Source organism: Delphinus delphis, chromosome 15 (assembly GCF_949987515.2).
Source record: "Delphinus delphis chromosome 15, mDelDel1.2, whole genome shotgun sequence".
NCBI classification, from domain to species: Eukaryota; Metazoa; Chordata; class Mammalia; order Artiodactyla; family Delphinidae; genus Delphinus; species Delphinus delphis.
In genome coordinates this window covers 71,188,397-71,209,703 of record NC_082697.1, presented here as the reverse complement: position 1 = coordinate 71,209,703, position 21,307 = coordinate 71,188,397, and the positions used below count along the sequence as shown (strand labels likewise).

The 21,307-nt window shown below is 43.5% G+C and overlaps 1 protein-coding gene across 3 annotated transcripts in view; it reads left to right on the top strand.

Moving 5' to 3' along the window:
- XPO6 (exportin 6) overlaps positions 1-21,307 on the top strand; it is a 107,364-nt gene that overhangs the window by 74,356 nt on the left and 11,701 nt on the right. The window contains exons 11-17 of one of the 3 annotated variants that reach the window (XM_060031969.2): positions 1,234-1,323; positions 2,681-2,750; positions 9,224-9,383; positions 12,491-12,583; positions 16,211-16,355; positions 18,022-18,168; positions 19,073-19,262. In XM_060031969.2, the coding sequence (XP_059887952.1) occupies positions 1,234-1,323; positions 2,681-2,750; positions 9,224-9,383; positions 12,491-12,583; positions 16,211-16,355; positions 18,022-18,168; positions 19,073-19,262 (895 nt within the window). Of the gene's footprint in view, positions 1-1,230; positions 1,324-2,680; positions 2,751-9,223; positions 9,384-12,490; positions 12,584-16,210; positions 16,356-18,021; positions 18,169-19,072; positions 19,263-21,307 lie in introns of all 3 variants that reach the window. The other 2 variants (XM_060031968.2, XM_060031970.2) reach the window with 2 other exon arrangements.

Here is a 21,307-nt window from a genome sequence, read left to right as displayed (position 1 = left end):
TAAGTAGAGAAAACCATGTGTACAGTGAAAAGTGGTTTAGTAAGAACTCTGCATCTACCTCCTGTTTCCCCTGCCTTGCACCCACACTCTGGGCAACAAATAAAAGCTAGCTGGATGCTGGTGGAAATAGTTAAAGAGATACTTAAATGATAAGGCTAGAATGAAAGGATGTCTCTTTTGACTATATATATTTTGTAAACTGATATCTCTTAAAATCAATCTTGAATTTAATAATGCTGGTGTGCCCAGCGTTTGTAAGGAAAATGTCTTTAAGGACACAACTCCAGTGTTCCTTTTTCTTAAGCACCATGCATTTAAAAAATTTCAGGTCACTGGTATGACTCTCAAAATAACAGCCACTGTGGTGTGGTCAAGACCTTGAGGGAAGCCATATTTGGGTTCAAAAGAGCCTTGTACTTGGAATCAGATGGCCTGGATTTGAATCTCTGCAACCCTGGGTAGGATGGGGGTAGAGGTCTGGTCGCTGAATTTCTCTAAGCTTTAATTTCCTCATCTCCCAAAAGTGGAAGGATATATCTGAACTGACCTGTGTTGACAGTTACATGTGAGGGTAGCACATGTGGATGTACTGACCACGTGCCTGGTGGATAGTAGAGGCTTGGTGAATTTTAGCTTCACTTCCCGTTACCTGTTTGATATAGGCCAGTGCATCTCATATTTTAGCCTGGATAAGAATCACTGGGATGGCTTGTTAAATAGACTTTGATTCAGGAGGTCTGGGGTGGGGGCACAGAGTTTGCATTTCTGACAAACCACCAGGAGATGCTGATGCTGCCTGTCTGAGGACCATACTTTGCCTGGCACTGGTGTGGTTGGTTATACTTATATGTGCTTAGTAACGGGCTGTCTCAGAAGGTAATGAACCAATTCCTATAGCTGGGATGACGTAAAGGGGACTTGAGCATTTCACAGGTGGCTTTTTAAAAATATCTTATTCCTATGACAATAGGGAGAAAAGTAGGTCATTCTATGTGGATCATTTGCTTTTTGAGGAAATAGCTTCTTGTGAAATTAATTCACTGGATTAAAAAATAAAAAAATTTTTTTAGCTTAGCCTTTTTAAAATACCAAATAACCTGGTTCCATCATTTGCTATTTCTTCACATATTTATGTCTGAGAGTGGACTTGAGGTTGAGGACAGGTTGGCAGGGAAGATGATGAGACTCTGCCTGTCTGGGAGAGCTGATCCTTCTGTGTTTGCCCCGCAGCAGCAGACAGAGTGGCAGCGGTACTTACGCCAGAGCTTGGAGGTAGTGGCCAAAGTGATGGAGCTCCTTCCCACACACGCCTTCTCAACACTGGTAACTCACCACTTGGAGGGGAACGAAGAGCCTAATTATTTCCCTGCATATAGCACGAGTAGTAAGGCTTTTTTGCTCACCAGTATTATAAAGTGTATATATTTTAAACAATAATAATTACCATAACTGACCCTCAAATTTAAAAATGTTAACATTTCGCCCAGATATTTTAAAATCAACATTTGGAAGCTCTGTTTTTCTTTCCTAAACTCTTGGGTGTAATATGAATTTTACTGATGCTTTCATCAGTAGCTCAGAAGTGGCTAAGCCAAGTGGAAGATATATTTATAAAAATTACATCGTTGAAAAGTTAGCCTTTGTAAAGCTCACTCTTGACAAATTATTTGCTGGGTACTCTCTGCCTGTGTGTATGTGCTAGAATCCTTAGTCATAAGGACTGATTTCATTTACTAAGTGGTGTTTGTTATTTGAGGAGATTTCATTAAGTCCATCTCTCCTCTAGAGGCAAGATAATTTATTAGGGTCAGCTTTGCATTGCACAGCCATTTTATTTTGCCGTCTGCCTTTCTTTGGGACCTGTCGTATTAACGTCTTAATTTTATCTTAATGGTGAGTTAGCAGCTTTAGAAAGAAAAGGTAGAGCTCTGGTTATGAAAGTCCTGTCTGCTAAATGAGTAAGGCAAACTGACTCCAAATAATTTGGCTGTCTTTTCACTCTGCCATGCACTTTAATAAGGCATATGTGCTATTTCTTTCAAAGGCAGGGTTTTCCTTGGACTTGAACGGAGGTGAGCCCTGTCTCAGAGCTCTAGAAGGTGTAGATCATTTGGGAGCTTGATGTCCTCTTTTAAGAACATAATAATCATAATAATCATACCCAGCATCCAGTGCTTTGTTTAGAAAAAGTATCAAACTGGGGCCTCCCTGGTGGCACAGTGGTTGGGAGTCCGCCTGCTGATGCAGGGGACGCGGGTTCATGCCCCGGTCCGGGAAGATCCCACATGCCTCGGAGCGGCTGGGCCCATGGGCCATGGCCGCTGGGCCTGCGTGTCCGGAGCCTGTGCTCCGTGGCGGGAGAGGCCACAACAGTGAGGGGCCCGCATACCGCAAAAAATAAAATAATAAAAAATAGAAAAAGTATCAAACTGGTGTGTTATTTTCTTTCTTATTCCAAATATTAACTGGTGGTTTCAATTGTAGAAATTGCCGGGGGTGGGAGGTGCTGAAGGGTGCCACCTCTTCTTGGCTGCATATAAAGCTTCCCAGAGAAAAGGTTTTTATCCTGTTCCTCCCCACCATAGGTACTTCTTTCATTGTTGAAATGCTGTTACAATTTGCATTTATGCTGTGTTTTTTTTGTTTTTTAGTTTTTAAATCTTTGTTTCTTTGTTTTCAGTTTCCAGTTCTTCAGGACAATTTAGAAGTTTATCTGGGGTTACAGCAGTTTATAGTTACTTCAGCATCAGGTAAACTGGCTTTTATTTTCTAATTTAATGTTCAGAAAAAATTGGACTGATATTTAATTACTGCCTTCTGTGTTGTCAGAACATGCTTTCTCCACTGCCCCCTCCCTACTGCTCCCTCTCTCTCCATTTCTAAACAGGGAAAATTAAAAAAAAAAAACACACAAAATCATGATTAAAAAGGAGCTTTGGGGGAGGTAAGAGATGAGGCTGTGACCGCATATTCCAAAGAGGCATCTCAGTGAGAGAAAGGAAGCTGGTTTGGAGCAAAGAGGTAGGACTTTTGAAAAACCCTAGTGATTAGAATATTTCTCTGTGTCCTTTAAGCCAGCTAGTACACTAGAAAAAAATGGTCTTGGACTTTCCTGCGACGGGTTCGTTCTTCTCTGGCTTTTAGAATCAGGAGGACATGGGAGCAACTCTGCAGCAGGTGGACTGGTAGAAGCTCACCCTAGGGGATGGTTAGCTCTCCTGTGTCAATAGCCCTGACTGTAGCCAGTTGGAAAGATTTTGGCCTGCTGTTGGCAGGTTTCACCAGCTTGGGGTTTAGGGTTAGCATTTTTTGGTTATTTTGTTAATAATAATGATAAAATAATACCTTCTATTTGTAGAACACACATTGCATGCCAGGCACCATGTTATTTGCTTATGTTATTTAATTCTCTCAACTGGCCTGTGAGGTGTAAGTACTAATAATAGTTCTCCTGTTTTACAGAAGAGGAAATTAATGTTCAGAGATGTTAGTTTACCGAAGGTCACGTGGCTTGTTGGTGCTAGTACCAAGATGGTATAATAGGGAATGATAAAAAGTTGAATTAACCAAAATCTGACATTCATTCTGCCAGCTGAGAGAAAACACACACACACACACACACACACACACACACACACACACACACACACACACACACACACACACACACACACACACACACACACGTATGTCATTTCACACTGCTCTTCCTCCCAGTTTTCCTTACAGGAGTTATGCCTGGCCCTGGCCGGGCTCCGCTCTCTTGTGTAACTCTCGTTTCAGCCTGGCACAGAGCTGTCCAGGGTGTAGCCCACTGCCTGGATGAGCTTGTTATTTGTGGCAGAGCCTCCCCAAGAGGCTCCTTCTGAGGCTGCCCTTCTTGGTGGCCTGTGACGGCTTGTTTCCATGACTATATTAGCTTCTAAATAATCCACTGGGCCCCAGGAGGTTGATGGGACTTGGCATGCCCCAGCTTTAGGCCCTGATTGTGTAGATAGGGTAAGAACAGCTTATGCAGAACTTTAAAAAGACCACTTTTCAAAGCAAATGCGCCTGTAAAATGCTGTCAGCATTTATGGACATTTGACTGTGTACAAATGCTGCAGATGTTTCCAGAAACCATTCTTGGGAAAAATCGTACTATGGTGATCTCTCCCTCAGGGCCACTATTCAAACTAGAATATACTCAGGACCCTAAAGACATTCTTGATCTTAAAAAAAAAAAAAGTCGAGCTTGTATTCCTTTCCCCCAAAATTGACCTTAAGTCAGTGTTAGTAGCTGACTTTTTTTTACATTACATTGAGTCGGTCTTCAGGTGAAAATCTGCAGTGATTCTTAAGTCCTTTTTCTGTGACATAATTGATAACTTAGAGCTTCTTATCTGAGAAGGATAATCTGAATGATTTTTCCCTAAATGAAATATCCTATGCCTGCTCTCATTGCCGCCCATTTACTGGCAATTTCACAGTGCCCTTGGCTCTTCCAGGTCATTTCTAAACCTCATCCCTAGCACTGATCCTTGGTGCATATACCCCAGTGGCAGAACCTCTCAGGCCAGAGAAATCCTTATTTCCTGTTTTAAAATGAGCTCTCTTATTCATGACAAAGCAAAAGCCAAGTTTCCAATGCAAAGGCTATTAAAAAATGGAAACTCTGAGTACGTTTTGTTCCTTGGTTCCCATGGTCATTTACCCCTCATATAACCTCCATGCTATATTAGTCAGGCTTACTGCCTCTTACCAGAAACTACGTCTCTTTCCCCTGATGGGTTATGGCCCGTTCCTTTCATTTGCATTGACCTTCTCCTGGCCTGAATTCCAGAGCCTGTGAGATGGGAGTCTTACTCTTTACTCTGCTTCTGCTGATCCTCCTGCTTCCACTTCCTCAGTAAAGTCCAAGGCAAAACACGCTGTCCCTGTGGTAGGTACATCAGTCACTGTGCCTCCTCCCTTACCCCTGGGAATCATCCTTTGCCCTCGCTGTTTGTCCCTTTTGTGGTCTGAGAAATCCTCAAAGCCCTGTTGTGCCCCTAGTGCTGCATTTGTGTCCTTATGTGGCCCTCAGGTATCCATTTTGTAGGTGATTGGCTTCTGCCACCCCTCACTGAGATCTTCCCTCATTGGGGCAATATTTCTGCTCTAAGCAGCCCTGTTAATTTTTCTGTTTAGCTGTGCAAACTTCCCTGCCTAAGAGATTGCTCCAGCTACAGTATATAGATTTTTGGACTTAAATTCTTCTGCTTAGGTTCGTTTATGACTTGTTTGTTCTCTCAGAGTGGAATACCTTAAATGCTAATTTTTATACCTTTATCTCCCAGCCTCCCCCACCCCCCCCCTCCCAAAAAAAAAAAGAAAAGAAAAGAAAGAAAGACCGAATTATATTTAACATTAAGATGTTTCTTTCCAGGGCAGTGATTTGCCAGTGAGCTGTTCTTTGGATGTGGCTTAGGTACATCTAGACAGCTGCAGGGTGACTTGCTTTCTGTAAGATAGGACTTCAGTGTGGCCATGATATTTTCTATCTCTGAAAGCTGTACCTAGCAGTGTTCTCCCCTGCAGGCTCCACTTTGCGGATGTTCTATGCTGTTGACTGGAGGAAGGAGGGAACGAAGCCTTAGCCAAATAGAAGAAAATGTGGGTTGATCTGAACAGCTTTTCACAGCGGGAACTCTAGCCCGCCCCTCAGGTTGAGGTGTGGCACCCTGCATGATTTTTTGGTGGTGGTGGTAGTATGTGGTTTCCAGGCTGGGGGGCAGGGGCTGGAGACTGATTTAGGGTACTTACTGCCTGTATGTTTGTCTGCCTTGCAGATGGAGCAGGGAAGAGCCAACTGCCATTTTGATTAATGTGAACCTTGAATGGCACATATGTTTTAAGTTGAATTATATGGAATTGCAGTTTTGTTAGGTCAGAAACGGTCAAATATCAGCAATCTCATATGGTTCAAACTAATAGTCTAAGACACACATAGCATTTGCGAGCTGTTTTTCATTTTAGGTACTGCTTTTTGTCAGACAAATTAGGGTAGGTTTAGAGGGGAGTGATCAGGATGGCAAGGATTCTCGAGGGAGGGTGACACAGAGAATGGAAGGGGCCCTGGGGTGTATTTCAGCCAAGAGGAGACTGGCAAGAGTGTGACCCCTCTCTCCGTATCTCCCCAGGACTGTCACGTGTCAGCAGGCTCAAGCTTGTTTTCCTCCCCTCAAAGGGCGGGACCAGGGGTAATAAGGAGCAATTATAGGGAGACCCCTGTGTTTTTGACCAAGCTGTCCAAAGATGGAAGACTCCCTCAAGAGGCATTGGGCTCTCTAGTATTCAGTTGAGGTGTCCAGGAAGAGGCTGGAGGGGCAAGGCTGGGGGAAGGCCATGCTTCAGATGTATGCGTGGATGCAGGGGCCAAAGGGGAAGAGGGGCAGGCCGGGTCACCATGGCTTTTAAGCTGTCTCATGACCATCTACTAGGGAAACATGATTTAGGGTGGTGTTTTGGTTTGGTTTTTAAAAGAGAAACACAGAATGTTTTCCTTCATGCTTAAAATATTTAAGAACCTAGTTCTTAGGTTGTACCTAAGGGTACCTAGTTCTTGGTATTTAGTACAGTGAATAAGTTGAAACTGACTCGTCAGGGTAGAGCTCGGTGGGAGATGGGGTGGAAGATGAGGACGGGTACGTGCAGGGAGCGTGAGGGGCCACTGATGCGGATTCGAAACCTGTCCACGTTGCTCTCTGAAAGGAGAGCTGGCCTCATCTCTTTTGAAGCCTGTACCACCACCCCATCCAGTTCCAGGGTGTGTTTTTCTTAAGGGTTTATTTCCCACAGAGCCCTAAGCCTTGGTTGTCTGCATACAGGTGGAACAACAGGTTTTTGTTTACTCTGGGCTTCAGTTACATAGCAGTAACCCTGAACATCCTTGACATTCAGAAGGTGTGTAACTGTGGCACTCCTGTTAACTGGGAGAGGAGAGGAGAGAGGCATTTTTCCCTCTCATGTGACCAAGCACGACCAGAACCACTTCTTGGTTCTGTGTATTCTGTGGGCTCCTCTGGCTGGAGGTGTGGGACGCTCACCCTCCTGCTCTGACTAGGGGAGCTGGCCCACCCTCCTTAGACTCCCACCCAGCGGCCTTGGCAGGGCTGCCTGAGGCTGAGAAGCCCACTCCGTGTTTCTGCCCCGAGGCTCTGCTCTCCACGGGGAGTGTTGCAAGCAGACAGGTGATCGGGCAGGTCAGGGCCGGCTTTGTCACTGGCTCTCTCCTTGAGTTGCCCCTTCCTTTTGTTCTTCTGCTCCTTGGGGTGTGACCCACTGTAACAACACCCTGGTCACAGAGTCCCCTTTTCCAGGCTCTTGTCCTTCCTTCGGGGCTGTCACAGGCTCTCTTCCAGCCTCAGCACTTGGAAGTCAGTGTAGGAGCTGAGGCATCGAACTTGCTGCTTCACCCCCAGTCTCTTAGGTGTCATCCTTCCTTTTTCTTCTCCACCAGTGTCGCTTATCCATATTCACGTTTACATAGTAAAGTGAATGCTCCCAAGGGCAGTATGAGAAAATTCAGGCCCCCAGGACTCTCTCTCCTGCTCTAGTTAGCTCTCTGTTGTGTGTGTCAAATTCAGTCGTACATCTGTGGTCACTCATTCTGTACCAGGTGCCGTGCTGGCTGCTGGGCAGAGCCCCTCACCACGAAGGAGTTCACAGTCAGTGAGGAGACAGACTTATAAATCAGTAGTTTATCTCCTTACGTGCACGGAGTGCCCTGGGGGGGTGTAGGAGGGGAAGTGAGTTCCCTCTGTTGGGGGAGTGGGGAGGGAAGGCTTTCCAGGACAGGCGATACTTAGGTGAGCCTGCAGGCTATATGAGGGCCGTGAGGTGTGCGTGACCAGAGAGTGACGTGGGGACTCCAGGCAGAGACCCCAGCTTGTGCAGCGGTGCAGAGACGAGGCACCAGGGGGTCATCAGTGGGTCCAGGTGATAGAGTGGGATCGGAGGAGGAGGTGAAGTCACAGAGACCTCAGCTGAAGCTGGGGAGGTTGGGATTTTCCCTTTTGGCCAGAGGGAGCCCCAGAAGGGTTTGGCACCTTGCCTGCTGGGAGCTTTGTGCTTAGATCTGGGTTCTAGGAAGATGCTGTGGAGCGCCATGGAGGGGGGAGGTTCCTGCCTCCAGCAGAGTAAAATCCTGAAGTGGCAGTGGCAGGAGAAGGTTTGAAAAGTATTTAGGGAGTGGATGGATTGCAGGTGCCCTGTGGCAGTGATCTTACTGTTACTGCCCCCCCTCCTTCCTCCTGGATGCAGGAGGAGGACTTGGTCAGACGGAGAGCGCTTTCTCTGGCTTGGCAGTAATTAATATATTTTGTAGACCTGTGTGGGCAGAGGGGTCCAAAGGGCAAGGATGTGGCTGCATTGAGGATGCTGTTGTCCTTCATCTTTGTTTCCTCCTTGCTCAACTTGAAGAAATGTTGAAGGAAAGTTTCAGGCCTTAGAAAATCACTAGCTCTTTGTTATTCATTATTAATTACAAACACTGAATAATGTTTTATAGTTCATAGGGTTTTTACACATTCTAATTCAGCCCTTACTATAGTGAATTAGATAGTAGCGCTTGCTTCCATTTTAAAGATGAAGAAACTGAGACTTAGAGGGCTCTCTGAGGCACAGAGCTTGCACGTGGCAGGGAACCTGTGTCTTCTGAATCCCAAGTCCTATGCCTTTGGTCCATACGGTGCTACCTGCGAACCTGGGGGGGAGTGCTGAGTGCACCCTGTTCTTTGAACCCTGTCAGCCCATGGAGACTCCATTCTGCACCAGGGCCATTTGCAGAAAGCCCGCAGAGTCGCATAGACTTAGCTTAGGAGTCTAGCTCTGCCCTGGAAATACGACCCACGTTAGGCAAGTTACTGGGCCCCCGTGGGTGTGTTTTCTTGTCTGTGAAATTGGCGGTGTCATTCCTCACAGGGTCCAGAGGAATCCAGTCATGGATCAGATCGGTCCATGTGAGCACGGCCCGGGCTATCTGTTGTCTCTGTTTCTCCCTCTGGCCTTGGGGTGCATGTGGGTCTGGCTGTAGGTGGAGCCTGCCCAGTTTCCCTGCTTGGTACTGGGAAGCAGCCTGTGGGTTGCTATGTTTCAAAAATTGGTTTTGCTGAATGTAGCTTGCCTGGATGAGCAGATATCTGTAGCGGTAATTAAAGCATGTTCTTCCTGTTGAAAAACCATCTGAAGTGTTATGTTCCAGGACACAGGTTGAACATCACAGCAGAGAACGACTGCCGGCGGCTGCACTGTTCCCTGCGAGACCTGAGCTCCCTCCTGCAGGCTGTGGGCCGCCTAGCCGAGTACTTCATCGGGGACGTGTTCGTCGTGCGCTTCAGCGACGCCCTCACGGTGGTGGAGAGGTGGGTGGGCAGTTACAGCATGGAGCTCAGCTTACCTGCTTGTGTGAGGAACAGCTGTTGCCAGGCAGCTCTGCTCTGGCACCAGGTGAATTGAGGCTCTGCCACATACAGGGGAGTGTGGAGCAGTCACTGACCCTCTCTGAACTTCAGGTCCCTCATCTGTAAAATGGAATGGACGTAGTATCCTGTAGGTTTATTGTGAGAATTACATGAGGTAAGGCACTGAGCACAGGGCCTAGTATGTAGCAAACAGTAAATATAAGCTGTTATTTCATAGACGATCTTATATTTAAAGATAGGAGTAACCTCAGAAGAAACCAGGTGAGGTCATAAAGAGACACGAAGAAAGCCATATTAATAAAAGGACAAACACGTAGGCAGTGGGCACTACTGAGTAGGCAGCCAGAGGCCAGAGGTGGGGCCTTTTCTGGTCCTTTTAGAATGGGACTGGTTTTTCCAGTCCTCTTAGGGTCCTGAGGATTTGAAGCTGGGCAGCCTCCAAGCCTGACCTGAGGGGTGGATCCCAGCCTTCCCACCACCAAGCTCCTTTTACTACTTCTTCCTCGAGGGTCCCCCACAGGGTTTACGGCTGCATTTGTTGAAGACCATTTCCTACTACCTAGTCTGCCCCCTCCCTTCTCATGAACTCATACATTTAAAAAGTCATATGCTTAAAATAAAAGTGACAGGAGGTTTTCAGATCATTTCAAGGTAACCAGTGAGTTGATTCGATCAAAACTGGGTGGGTGTGGGTCCAGCCAAAAGTTGAGAGACACCTGGTGCTTTCATTTACCCAGTAGCTGTATCGTTGGTAACACATGAGGGGTAGCTGGGGCTCAAGCCTAATTACTTGCATGCCAGATTTTTCTTTAACTATTACTCTTAGCTTAAAAGCAGCGATAACTAAGAATTTTAAATAAATCTTGAAAAACCAGATTAATAATAATAAAAGCAGCATACAGTAGTAGGAAATTTTCAAAAGTAATTTTGTACATTTTCTTTCATTCTATACTTTGAGGGACAGGTATTGTCATTTTATCTGAGTAAATTCTGGCCCAGAGAGGGTGAGTGCCTTACCTCAGGTCACACAGTTCATGAGTGGGAGCACAGGTACTTTAACCAGTTTCCTGAGTCCAAATACTGTGCTCTTTCCAAACCACAGAGCTTCTACTTCAAGTTCTTTTTCTTCTTTTTCCTGCACTAGGCCTGTTTCCGCTGATGGTTAGTAGGAATAGAACATGTCCTTCTGTCTGAAATCTATATTTAATTTAAACTTAAGCAATATATTATATCCATCAGTCATTTCAACTTCATAGTGAAATGACTGTTCAGAGATCCTGGATTGCTATTTTGTAGGTCCTTAATATATACATCTTTCTGCACTGCTTAGGTTTTCAGGCTCAGTACGTAAAGATACTTTGCTGTTTTGTCTTCATTTAGAATAAAGTGTGAGAGAAGCCTCCTTGTTATGGCTATGTGATCTTAATAGCCACTGTGATTAGCAGTGTTTTCACTTACAGGTTACATAAAAAAAAACCTAATATTAAGATTGGTAAACATAGAAATATTAAAAGATGTTCATTTTTAGTGTAGAACAACGTTAAAGAATGCCGTTGAATGAAGAAACAGAATGTAAAGTCACATGCGGTATGATTTCATTTATATGAGGTGCTTAGAGTAGTCAGAACCATAGCGACAGAAAATAGAAGGCTGGTTGCCGGGGTGGGGGGGTATGGAGAGTTGTTATTTAATGGGTGCTGAGGTGCAGTTTTACAAGATGAAAGCGTAATGGAGATGGATGGTGGGGGTGCTAGCACGTTGTGAATATATTTAATACCACTGAGCTGTACACTTATTGTATGAATGTGAAAAATGTGGGGCAGCTTAAAGAATTAAATACTGGCTGCGCATTGGCGTCTTACTTATTGATGGGGAATGATTTGATGCCTAGTTATTGCCACCACCACACCCTGCTTCCTAGGACTTCAGATTGAGAACCCTTGGCTCTTTTACCCTTATTTCCTTGACTGACTGGAAATTCGTCTTTCTGACTGCTCCCCAACCCTGAATAACTTGTGGCTCAAGCTTGTGGTTTTGTAACAAAGTCCTGCTTTCTCCCCACCATCAGAGAGGAACATTTTTCAGAGTATGGTCTACATGCATCAGAGTCCCCTGGCTGCTTTTCAAAGATGCACATTTCCAGACCCCCCTCAATGCTACAGAGTCAGTCTGTGGGGTAGCACCAGCGAACTGCATTTGTAATTAGTTCCCCAGTTGATTCTTACGCTCAGTGAAGTTTGAGACCCTCCTCACTGTTGGATTGGGGGAGAGAAACACGCACCATCTTCCCTGGCGTCCCCCTCAGACCTGCTCCCAGGTTTCCTTACAGAGCAAGCACAGAGAGAACCTAGCCAGGTCTCTAGTTTTTTTGGTTGGTTTGCTTATGTTTACTCAGAAAGGAATGTCTGTCTCTAGTGAAAGATGCATTTCCCATTTCCCACTAGAGCTGGCTGTTAGTTATTGTATTCAGTGTTCGTTTGTACTGATACATAGTGAGCCCTTGGGCAACCAGTGGACTCAGTAACTTGCTTCTCAAAGAATTGTGCTTGAAGTTAAAAATACCTTAATCTATTTTAGAAACTTTTGTGGCCTCCCTCCCCCCCACCCCATTTCAACTCTTCAGAAATTTAAAAAATTGTGTAGGAAATACCCATAGATTCTACAGAGAACATTTTGCTGTATTTTCTTTATCATATACCTATCCGCCTGAAACATTCACTTTTTTTCTAATTTTTGTTATTGTGGTAAAATACACATAGCATAAAAATTTCCATCCTAATCATTTTTATTGTATATATTGTTACATTACATTATGTTCTCTGTGTTGTGTTATATTGTTTTCAATGTAAGTAATGCTTTAGTTGGTATCTTAGTATATAAATCTTTATGCACATCTCAGATTATGTCTTTGGGATAAAATTGAAGACCTGGTCTGGATTCTTTTTGATTGAAAAAAAGTCTGTCCTCGAGACCTTGGTACCTAGTCCATTTTGTCTATTTTAGTCCATAAACTGAATGTTTTTTCTTATATTCTTCTTTGCCGACAGGCTGGTCAAAGTCACTTTGTATGGATCTCAGATAAAATTGTACAACATTGAGACTGCCGTGCCATCAGTATTGAAGCCTGATCTCATTGATGTGTAAGTATAGTTAGATGTTCGTGTATTCTCAGAAAGGCTTTGTTGTCTGGCCCCAAATGACTTTACAGATAAAAAGGGACTGTAGTGGCTGCCATGAAAAGATGAAAAACTCCCACCTCCAAACCTAGAAAGAGAAAGATTGTTTGATGATATCTCGGGGCCGGGGTGGTTGGAGTGAATGGAATTCATCAGGCAGATGAGAGCTGGCAGCAGAAGGTATATGGAGTAGGCATTTCAGGAGGAAAGAACAGCACAAGCCAAGCCACAGAAGTGTTCCAGAGTCACACAGTTAGGGATGTGGTGAGCAGTTGGTGTGGCGGGAGGCGGGGCTGGATAGGCATGTTAGGGCTGAGTGTTTCACCTTGAATGCCATGACTCTTACCCTGTAGACCAGTGACTGAAACTGAAGGGTACAGGAGAATTGCTTGGGAAACATATTCCCTCAGAGATTCTGATTGTAGCAGGATGGCATAAGCCTCGGGTATTTACATACTAAACAAGAACCTCAAGTGATTTTGAAAGCGGGGTATCCAGGGACCACTCTTTGAGAAACTTTACAGACGGTGAAAAGCCATTAGGAAAGTGACATATGGGAGGGATAGAGGAATGGGGACTGGAGATGGGGCCATATCCCAGAGATTACACTGCCCAGAAGGCTTGCTCTAGACTAGAGCAGGAGTTGGCAAGCTATGGCCTGTGCCAAATCCAGCCCACTGCCAGCTTATGTAAATAGTTAATATTGGAACACAGCCATGCCCATTCATTTACGTATTATCTATGAGCTGCTTTTGCACTACAGTGGCAGAGTTGAATAGTTCTGAACAAGAGTGGATGACCTATAAAACCTGAAATATTTATACTCTGGTTTTTGCAGAAAAAGTCTCTGACCCCTGTTCTAGAGCATTCTTGAGCTTCAAATTAGATAAATAATAGAAAGAGTCTTATTTACTGTGGTTGTTTAAAAAAAAATTTTTTTTTAAAATATTGCTTTCCTTTTTGAGAATTTAGAGAAAGCTTCTCCCAAGAAAAGTGCTAATTTGCTCATAAACACGCCTTGAACACAATTTCAGGAAGTTTTAGAGCTTCTCCCTTCAGCCTTTAAGGAGCTCTGTAAGTTTGATAGATTGATTGAAATTCTTAGGAACCCGCCCCCTCCCACCCCAAGATGCACTTTGATGTCTTCCTCCTTACTTTTGGTACTTACTTTTTGATCAATGGATTCTAAAGATAAAATACAAAATAACTGCTTTGTCACTATGAATATAAAATTCCCAATATTTTCTTACTTTAAGGTACTTAGTACCTTTTCTTACCTAACTTATTTTGAAAAAGTTCAAATCTATAGAAAAGGGGAAAATAGAATGAACACCCATATACCATACTCTCAAGCTAGATTCATCAATGATAAATATTTCGCCACATTTGCTGTTTTTTTTTTTTAAATAAATTTTATTTATTTATTTATTTATTTATGGCTGCATTGGGTCTTCATTGCTGCATGCAGGCTTTCTCTAGTTGTGGCGAGCTACTCTTCGTTGCACTGCTGGGCTTCTCATTGTGGTGGCTTCTCTTGTTGTGGAGCACGATCTCTAGATGCATCGGCTCAGTAGCTGTGGCACGTGGGATCAGTAGTTGTGGCTCGCGGGCTCTAGAGCACAGGCTCAGTAGCTGTGGCGCACAGGCTTAGTTGTTCTGCGGCATGTGGGATCTTCCCAGACCAGGGTTCGAACCCGTGTCCCCTGCATTGGCAGGCGGATTCTTAACCACTGCGCCATCAGGGAAGCCCTGCTGTTTTTTTTTTCTTGTGCTTCTCTCTGTGTACACAAGTGCACACACATACATTTTTTGTGTGTGAACTGTTTGAAAATAAATTGCAGACAACACATCACTTCACATGTATATCCTTCAGCATGTATCTCCTAGGAACATTCTCCTATGTAACCATAATACCATTATCAACACTCAAAAACTTTCATAGATACAGTAATGTCAGTAAGTATGTAAGTATGTCTCCTATTTTTAAGTGTATATGTATATATATTCCCTATGCAAATTTCCCTAATTGTCCCAAGAATGTCCTTTTTACATATATATCTATAGACATACATTTTCTGGATCTGAGTTCTAACTAATGAATCACACATTGTGTGTGTCTCCTGTAGCCTAGACCAGTTCCCCAAATTGTGCATGTTTGGGAGGGGTGGGGTGGAGAGAGAGACTGGCTTTCTGGAGATCCAGATCCTACTGATTTTTGTTTTTTTTTTTTTAAGAAAATCTTAATCTGGATTTGTGTAGTTGTTTTTCTCTGTATTCGATTGAGGTTAAACATTTTAGCAAGAATACTGCATAGGAGATGACATGTCCTTCTTGCATCATATCTAGAGGCACTTGAGGTCAGTTTGCCCTGGGATTGTTGATACTGAGTTTGATTTTTAAATACTGTCTGCCTATAACCTAGCTACATCCACTGAAAGGTCCTAGAAGCAGTGACACTCCAGTAGCAATGCTACCTCTAGTACTCAGGCTCTTGGCTTCTAAAATACATTCTCCATCAAAAGGAACCAGAGTTCCTTGGAGAAATGCTCCAAGTCTGGAGCAGGTTGACCCTGGAAAATCTTGTTGAGTCAGTAAGGAAGGTTAGGAACATATGAAAAGGACATGGGGGCTAGCATGAAAGGGTTTTTCCTGGTCAGACTTGACATTGTGATCATCAAGAAAGAATGAGGATGATAATGAGTTACAACATATTGAATATAAAGCATCCATATGATTTAAAAGAAAGAAAAAGATCAGGGAGGGAAAGCTGTTTTTTACAGAAGAATACAGCTAATGAACAGAAAAAGAAAGAAAAACCACTAGTTTGCAACCACCAGTGTAAGAATGATTTAGGCAGGGTTCCTCAATGGGTGTTTGTTGGGGAATGGTATATTTATTTAGAGTCTTAAAGTATCACCCCAAGATTACTTACTAATTTTTTCAGAAAAGGGAGAAATAACCTATTTAGGTTTATTAGAAGATCTGGTGTTTTGTAAGCTCTGAGACAACTGCCTCACTTGTAAAAAGATTGATTATTATCTGATGAATTGTGAGCTTTTATGATGTATATTTTGTTGTGTGTGCAAACATAGTCCAAACATAGTCTTTGCTACTTCAAGCCTCTAGCCAAATACCATGTATGGTATGATGGAAGCTTAAACTTGAGAGACTCATATCAATGCTTATTTATAAAGCTATAATTCCTGGTAGTTTTCTACATCCTGATTTGTAGCTATGGATATAAAATTTTTACTAGTTCCCAAGTCAACACATTATCATTTAAGTTCTTTGATTCTGTTTTCATTATTTACCATTCTCTCGGCTGAGCTCACATGTGTCACAGAAAGGTTGAATGAGATCTGGTAGACATTTACTAACTGCCTTATGTGTTCCAGGCAGTGGTGGCAATATTTAGACGACGGGTTTTTAACTTTTAGGTACTACGTGAGCAAGTAAATGGTTTCCACACTTCCACGCATGTCCTAGAATAGTAAATGTGATGGATGAAATTCTTCCCTCCTGTGGAAAAAAGTTTAGTGATAATGTATTTTGACCATAACCTTTAAAATCGCATCTTCTCTCCTTTCGCAGGCACGCTCAGTCCCTGGCTGCTCTGCAGGCTTACTCTCACTGGCTAGCACAGTACTGCAGTGAGGCTCATCGGCAGAATACGCAGCAGTTTGTTACGCTCATTTCCACCACCATGGATGCAGTCACACCCCTGATCAGCACCAAGGTCTTGAAACAGCAAAGGCTGCACCTTTTCTCTAACTCCACGTCTGTCCTTCTGTTCATATACCCGTTTATTATAACATTAAAATACCACAAAGCATTAGACCCAATTCTTACCGCTGTGATAGAACTATGTGTCATTTCATGTTCCTTTTTAGTTGTAGTCCATATAAATTCAAATATAACTATTTTTTCGGTTCTCTAAGTCCCACATGAATACATGCTCATTGTCAAAAAGTAAAATACTGTTCAAATATACAGACTAAAAAATTATGGTACTCTTTAATCCCTACCTTCAAAGCATTTTCCTTTCCAAAGGAAGCACTGTCAACAGTTTGTTGTATATCTTTCAGACTTTTTCCTGTTTTCACATACTGCATACGTAAAAGTTTGTAGATAGTTGGAGAGATATCTTCAGATATCTTCTTTTGCTTAACAGTATGCCTCAGAGACGTGTCAAGCAAGTTCAGTTTTTCAAATTGACCAGTGCTGTTCTGTAGTGGGAGTGTATAATGATTTTTCTGTTGATGGAAATTAGATCCTTGTGTGTACATCCTTGCAGGGTAGACTCCTAGAAGTGTAATTGCTGGGTCGAAGGTTATATCCATGTAAAATTTGATAGATTCTAAGTCGTCCTCCAAGAAGACCACCAATTTATATTTCTAAAGCATATACTTTTTTTCTTTTCTTTCTTTTTTTTGGGGGGGGGTGGGGTAGTTTTAATCATACATGGCATCCTGTACCACTATTAACAGAACAATGTATTGTTTTCTGTAAATTTTTGTTGTGTTTGTAATTGTAAATGAGTTATGATACCCTGTGAGGGGTTGTTTCAAAACTTACCTACCCATTGCTGGTATTTTACGTTGCCTCCGCTTGATAAAAAGTCACTCTGTAATGAATAACTCTGAAATGTGTGTACTCATGAATGTAGCTTTGTCCTTTTAGGTAGTTTTCTTAGAATAAGTGGGATTATAGGGTTAAAAATTAGGGATATTTTGTGGTTCTAGGAAGTTATTTAATTTTTTTTCCTAAATTATTCTACATGCCACTGACTCTTTGGTGTGTTGTTTTCACCACAGTCTTACTAGCATTAGGTCCTGTTTTCAAAGAGTCTTCTCTTTTGCTAATTTGAAAGGGATAGAATGGTATGTGAACCAAGGTTTTGATTGGCATGTTGAGGTGAAGGAAGTAGGCGAGCCTGGTGCGATTGATGGAGTGCAGAAAGCGGGGGGGGGGGGGGGGGGGGGCGCGTGGAGAGATCTTGGCTTGATTGGAGCAAGAAGAGCGAGATGAACAATCCCCAGCTGTTTGAATGATATGCCAGGGAGTTTGCCATGTGATTTAAGAGCTGACGGGAGCCACTGTAGATTCTTGAGCTGAGAAGTGACTGAGCTCAAAGATGCCGGCGACTGAGAATGGGAGGAACTGGGGGGGCGGCGTGGGGGGGTGGTCCTGGCTTGAGGGCAGGAGCTATGGATGTGGCAAGGAAGAGGATGCCTTGTTGCTGGGCGTCATTATAGGAAAAGTTCTTTGAGCCAGAGCCTAGGTGGTATACTTTCGCATCCAAGAGCCATATTTAGCTCGTGGCTGCCTCAGTAAGTTCTTCTAATAACCAGTCTCACAGGAGATGTCGTGAGCTGACATATCATGTCCTCTTCCCTCTCCAGGTCCAAGACAAATTGCTGCTATCTGCGTGCCATTTACTGGTCTCACTGGCTACCACCGTGCGGCCCGTCTTTCTGATCAGCATCCCCGCAGTACAGAAAGTATTCAACAGAATCACCGATGCCTCTGCCCAGCGGCTGGTTGATAAGGTGAGGCCTCAGGGCTACCCTGGGGTCCCCAGAGCCGTGTGGCTCAGGCTCAGGGAAGCTGAGGAAGAAGAGTCTAGCCTTTCTTTTTGCACTTAGAGCTTACAGGCTGTGCCAGCATCGATGGATTTCTTATACGCGTGGCACCAATGCGGCCTCAGTGCTCTCTGGCATGACCTTCCTAACACAGTCAGTGTGCTGATTCACATATACAGTGTTCCTCCCAAGAGGCATGGAGATGGTGCTGCTTTGAGAGCTGGCAGTTTGGCTGGTGTTGGGAGAGTCCTCTTTGCATTCTTTCTGGTTTAAAACAGTCTGCTTTTGTTGTTAAATGTTTGTTTTCTTAGGGTTGAGACACTCCAGACAAGTATATTCTCCTAAAATCCTCCGGGAGGCTCAGGCTAGAAGTTTAAAAACAACAAAACGGGGGTGGGGTCATAGGGGAATCAAAGCAGTTAGTTAAAAGCACCTGGGATGTGAGTGTATTGCTTCTGACTTGACGCCAAGGGCACATTGACTGTAAGAGACTCTTACCAGCACTGTTCTGAGTAGCTTCTCGGAGGGTGTCAGAAGCCGGCAGCTGAGGGACAGGTTGGATTCAGTGTCTGTGATTTCTCCCTCTGTAATGCTTCAAGTACTGACTTAGAGGGGAAGTGTCAGCACTAAGAGTGATTGTTGAGGCTGGCCCTGAGATGTGCTAGACCCAGATTTGGTGTTTTTGCCTCAGTTTCTCTTTTCTCCGTGGATTATCTGAGTTGGACCAAAGTCCCAGGCCCAGGTTTTAAGAAAGGAGCCTGAGGCCTGAGCTCACTGTGTGCGGTAGGTACTGAAGGTTGTGTCAGGCACAGCCCCTCTGCTGCCCACATTGCTCGTAAACTTCTGATGGACGCCTTGGGGTCTCTTCCAGGCTCAGGTGTTGGTGTGCCGAGCCCTCTCTAATATCCTGCTGCTTCCATGGCCAAATCTCCCAGAGAATGAGCAGCAGTGGCCTGTGCGCTCCATCAACCATGCCAGCCTCATCTCTGCACTCTCCCGGGATTATCACAACCTGAAGCCCAATGCTGTCGCCCCGCAGAGGAAGATGCCCCTGGATGACAGTAAGTGGCCCCTAGGCAGGGACAGCCTGGGGAGATAGGTAGGGCAGGCATCATTCTTCCTTTGTGGCAGATGGGATTTGCATCTGGGGCTCATGGGTGAATTCATCTGTCCATAGTCACGCAGCTGCTAAGCAGCAGAGTCGGACTTGGGGGTAGAATCCTGCTCACCTGTGGAATTCAGTGAGCACATCAGATGAACCTATTTCCTGAATGCAGGTTGCCCCCGTCTCTTATTTAAAATGTCCAAAATAAGGAAAACATCCATTTAAAGGCATTATTTGATGAAGCCTTCCGTGGGTAAACATCCTACAGTGATTCTTGATCCATTTCAGATACTTGTATAAGCAATCAAAGCAGTTCACTTCTACACACTGGGAAACATGAAACTATCTTTTGAAACCGTTTCTAACCTTTCTCCAAATATATTTAAGAGGCTTTGAAAGAGCTTGGTATCTTCAAGTTTGATTGTTTATATTAAAGGAGGAGGGAAAAAAAGAATCAAGAGAACTCAATAGTTCAAGTAGAAGGCATCAGCTTTCTCTGAAAAATCTTCCTGAAATAACAAATATTAAAGAAATATTTTGAAAATACAGTCTATTTTCACAGAAAGAAAATAATAGAACATTGCTGATGTCAACAAAAATGCTTTGTGAAATGTTAGTCATATGTACTCAACATTCTTTAAAAAAAGCATTACTTTTATAATTAGAAATATTAACATATACTAATTGTACAAAAATACTAGAATGGTATACAGATGGAAAAAGAAACTCTTAAATCTCACCATTTTTAGTATTTTAGAAAGTAACCTTTTTAACTGTCTTATTGTTGTCAACCTTAATAATAATATACCGTAATAGCCAATTATTTTACCAGCAAAAGTGAGTTTATTCAGGAATAGCCAGAGGAATTGCAGTTCTCAGGATATGAGGACTACGGCAGACCACAGGCAAATCCAAAGAACTAGGAAGGGGCACTTGCTTTTATAGGGTAGAAGGGGGAGTTGCTAGGGGCTGTAATAACCAGAGTCCATTGGAGGAACCTGGGAGTCCAAAGTATAAAGACTTCTCACTGGTTAGGCTGCTACAGTCTGTGATTGGCTGGACTGTCTTCAGGTGGGAGAATAATTTTCTTCTTCCTGCGGGATAAGTAGGCAACACCTTCCTATTTGTAGTAACTGACAATAATACGTGGTGGGGCATGATAGCTCCCCCTGCAGACCTGTCCTGACTCCTGGTCTAGCTAAGGTTTAATTCCTCATTGTCTTCCCTTTTCTACTTGTAAAAATATTTTATAGTTATATAGCTGCATAAGAATGGCTGGCTTAGTGAGGGCATCCTGTGTGCCAGGCTCTTGCCTTGGCGATCTTACATCCTCATCAAATCTCTGGCTGTGCCAACATCAACCTTCAAAGTCTGGTATTTGTCTGATCCTCGTTCTAAGTGTTTTACATTGAGTAATTCATCTAATTCTAGTATCAGCTTTATGAGTTAGGTACTGCTAATTATCCTGATTTTATCCATGAGGAAACTAAGGTATGTGAAGATCAAGTAACCTGCCTAGGGGTTCCATACAGCTATTGTGGAATCATGTTTTATAAAGCTTAATGGTCTTTTCTCACTTTATCTTGCATGTACTTATATCAGGTAGCATAAGCTAGGTTATGCTATGTGGTACCAAACAACCCCCAAAGCTTAGGGGCTTAAATGCAGGGAAAACATCTATTTTCTTGTTCTTACTATATGTCCAGCTTGCGTCAGGGGTTTGGGGAGGTTGTTCTTGTTCAAGTCACTCGGGGACCCAGGCTGATGATGGCTCGGTTGTAGTCTTTGCTTACGTTGGGAAAGGAACATGGCGAATTGTGCAGTGGTTCTTAAAGCTCTTGCCTAGAAGTGATGCTTGTCATTTCCACTCCCATTTCATTGGACAGTGAATGGTTATATGGCCAGGGCTTAACTTCAGAGGAAGTGGGAAGTGTGATTCCCACCATGTGAGGAAATATTTGCTGAATAGCATAATGATTTCCACAGTAAACGTAATGAAAA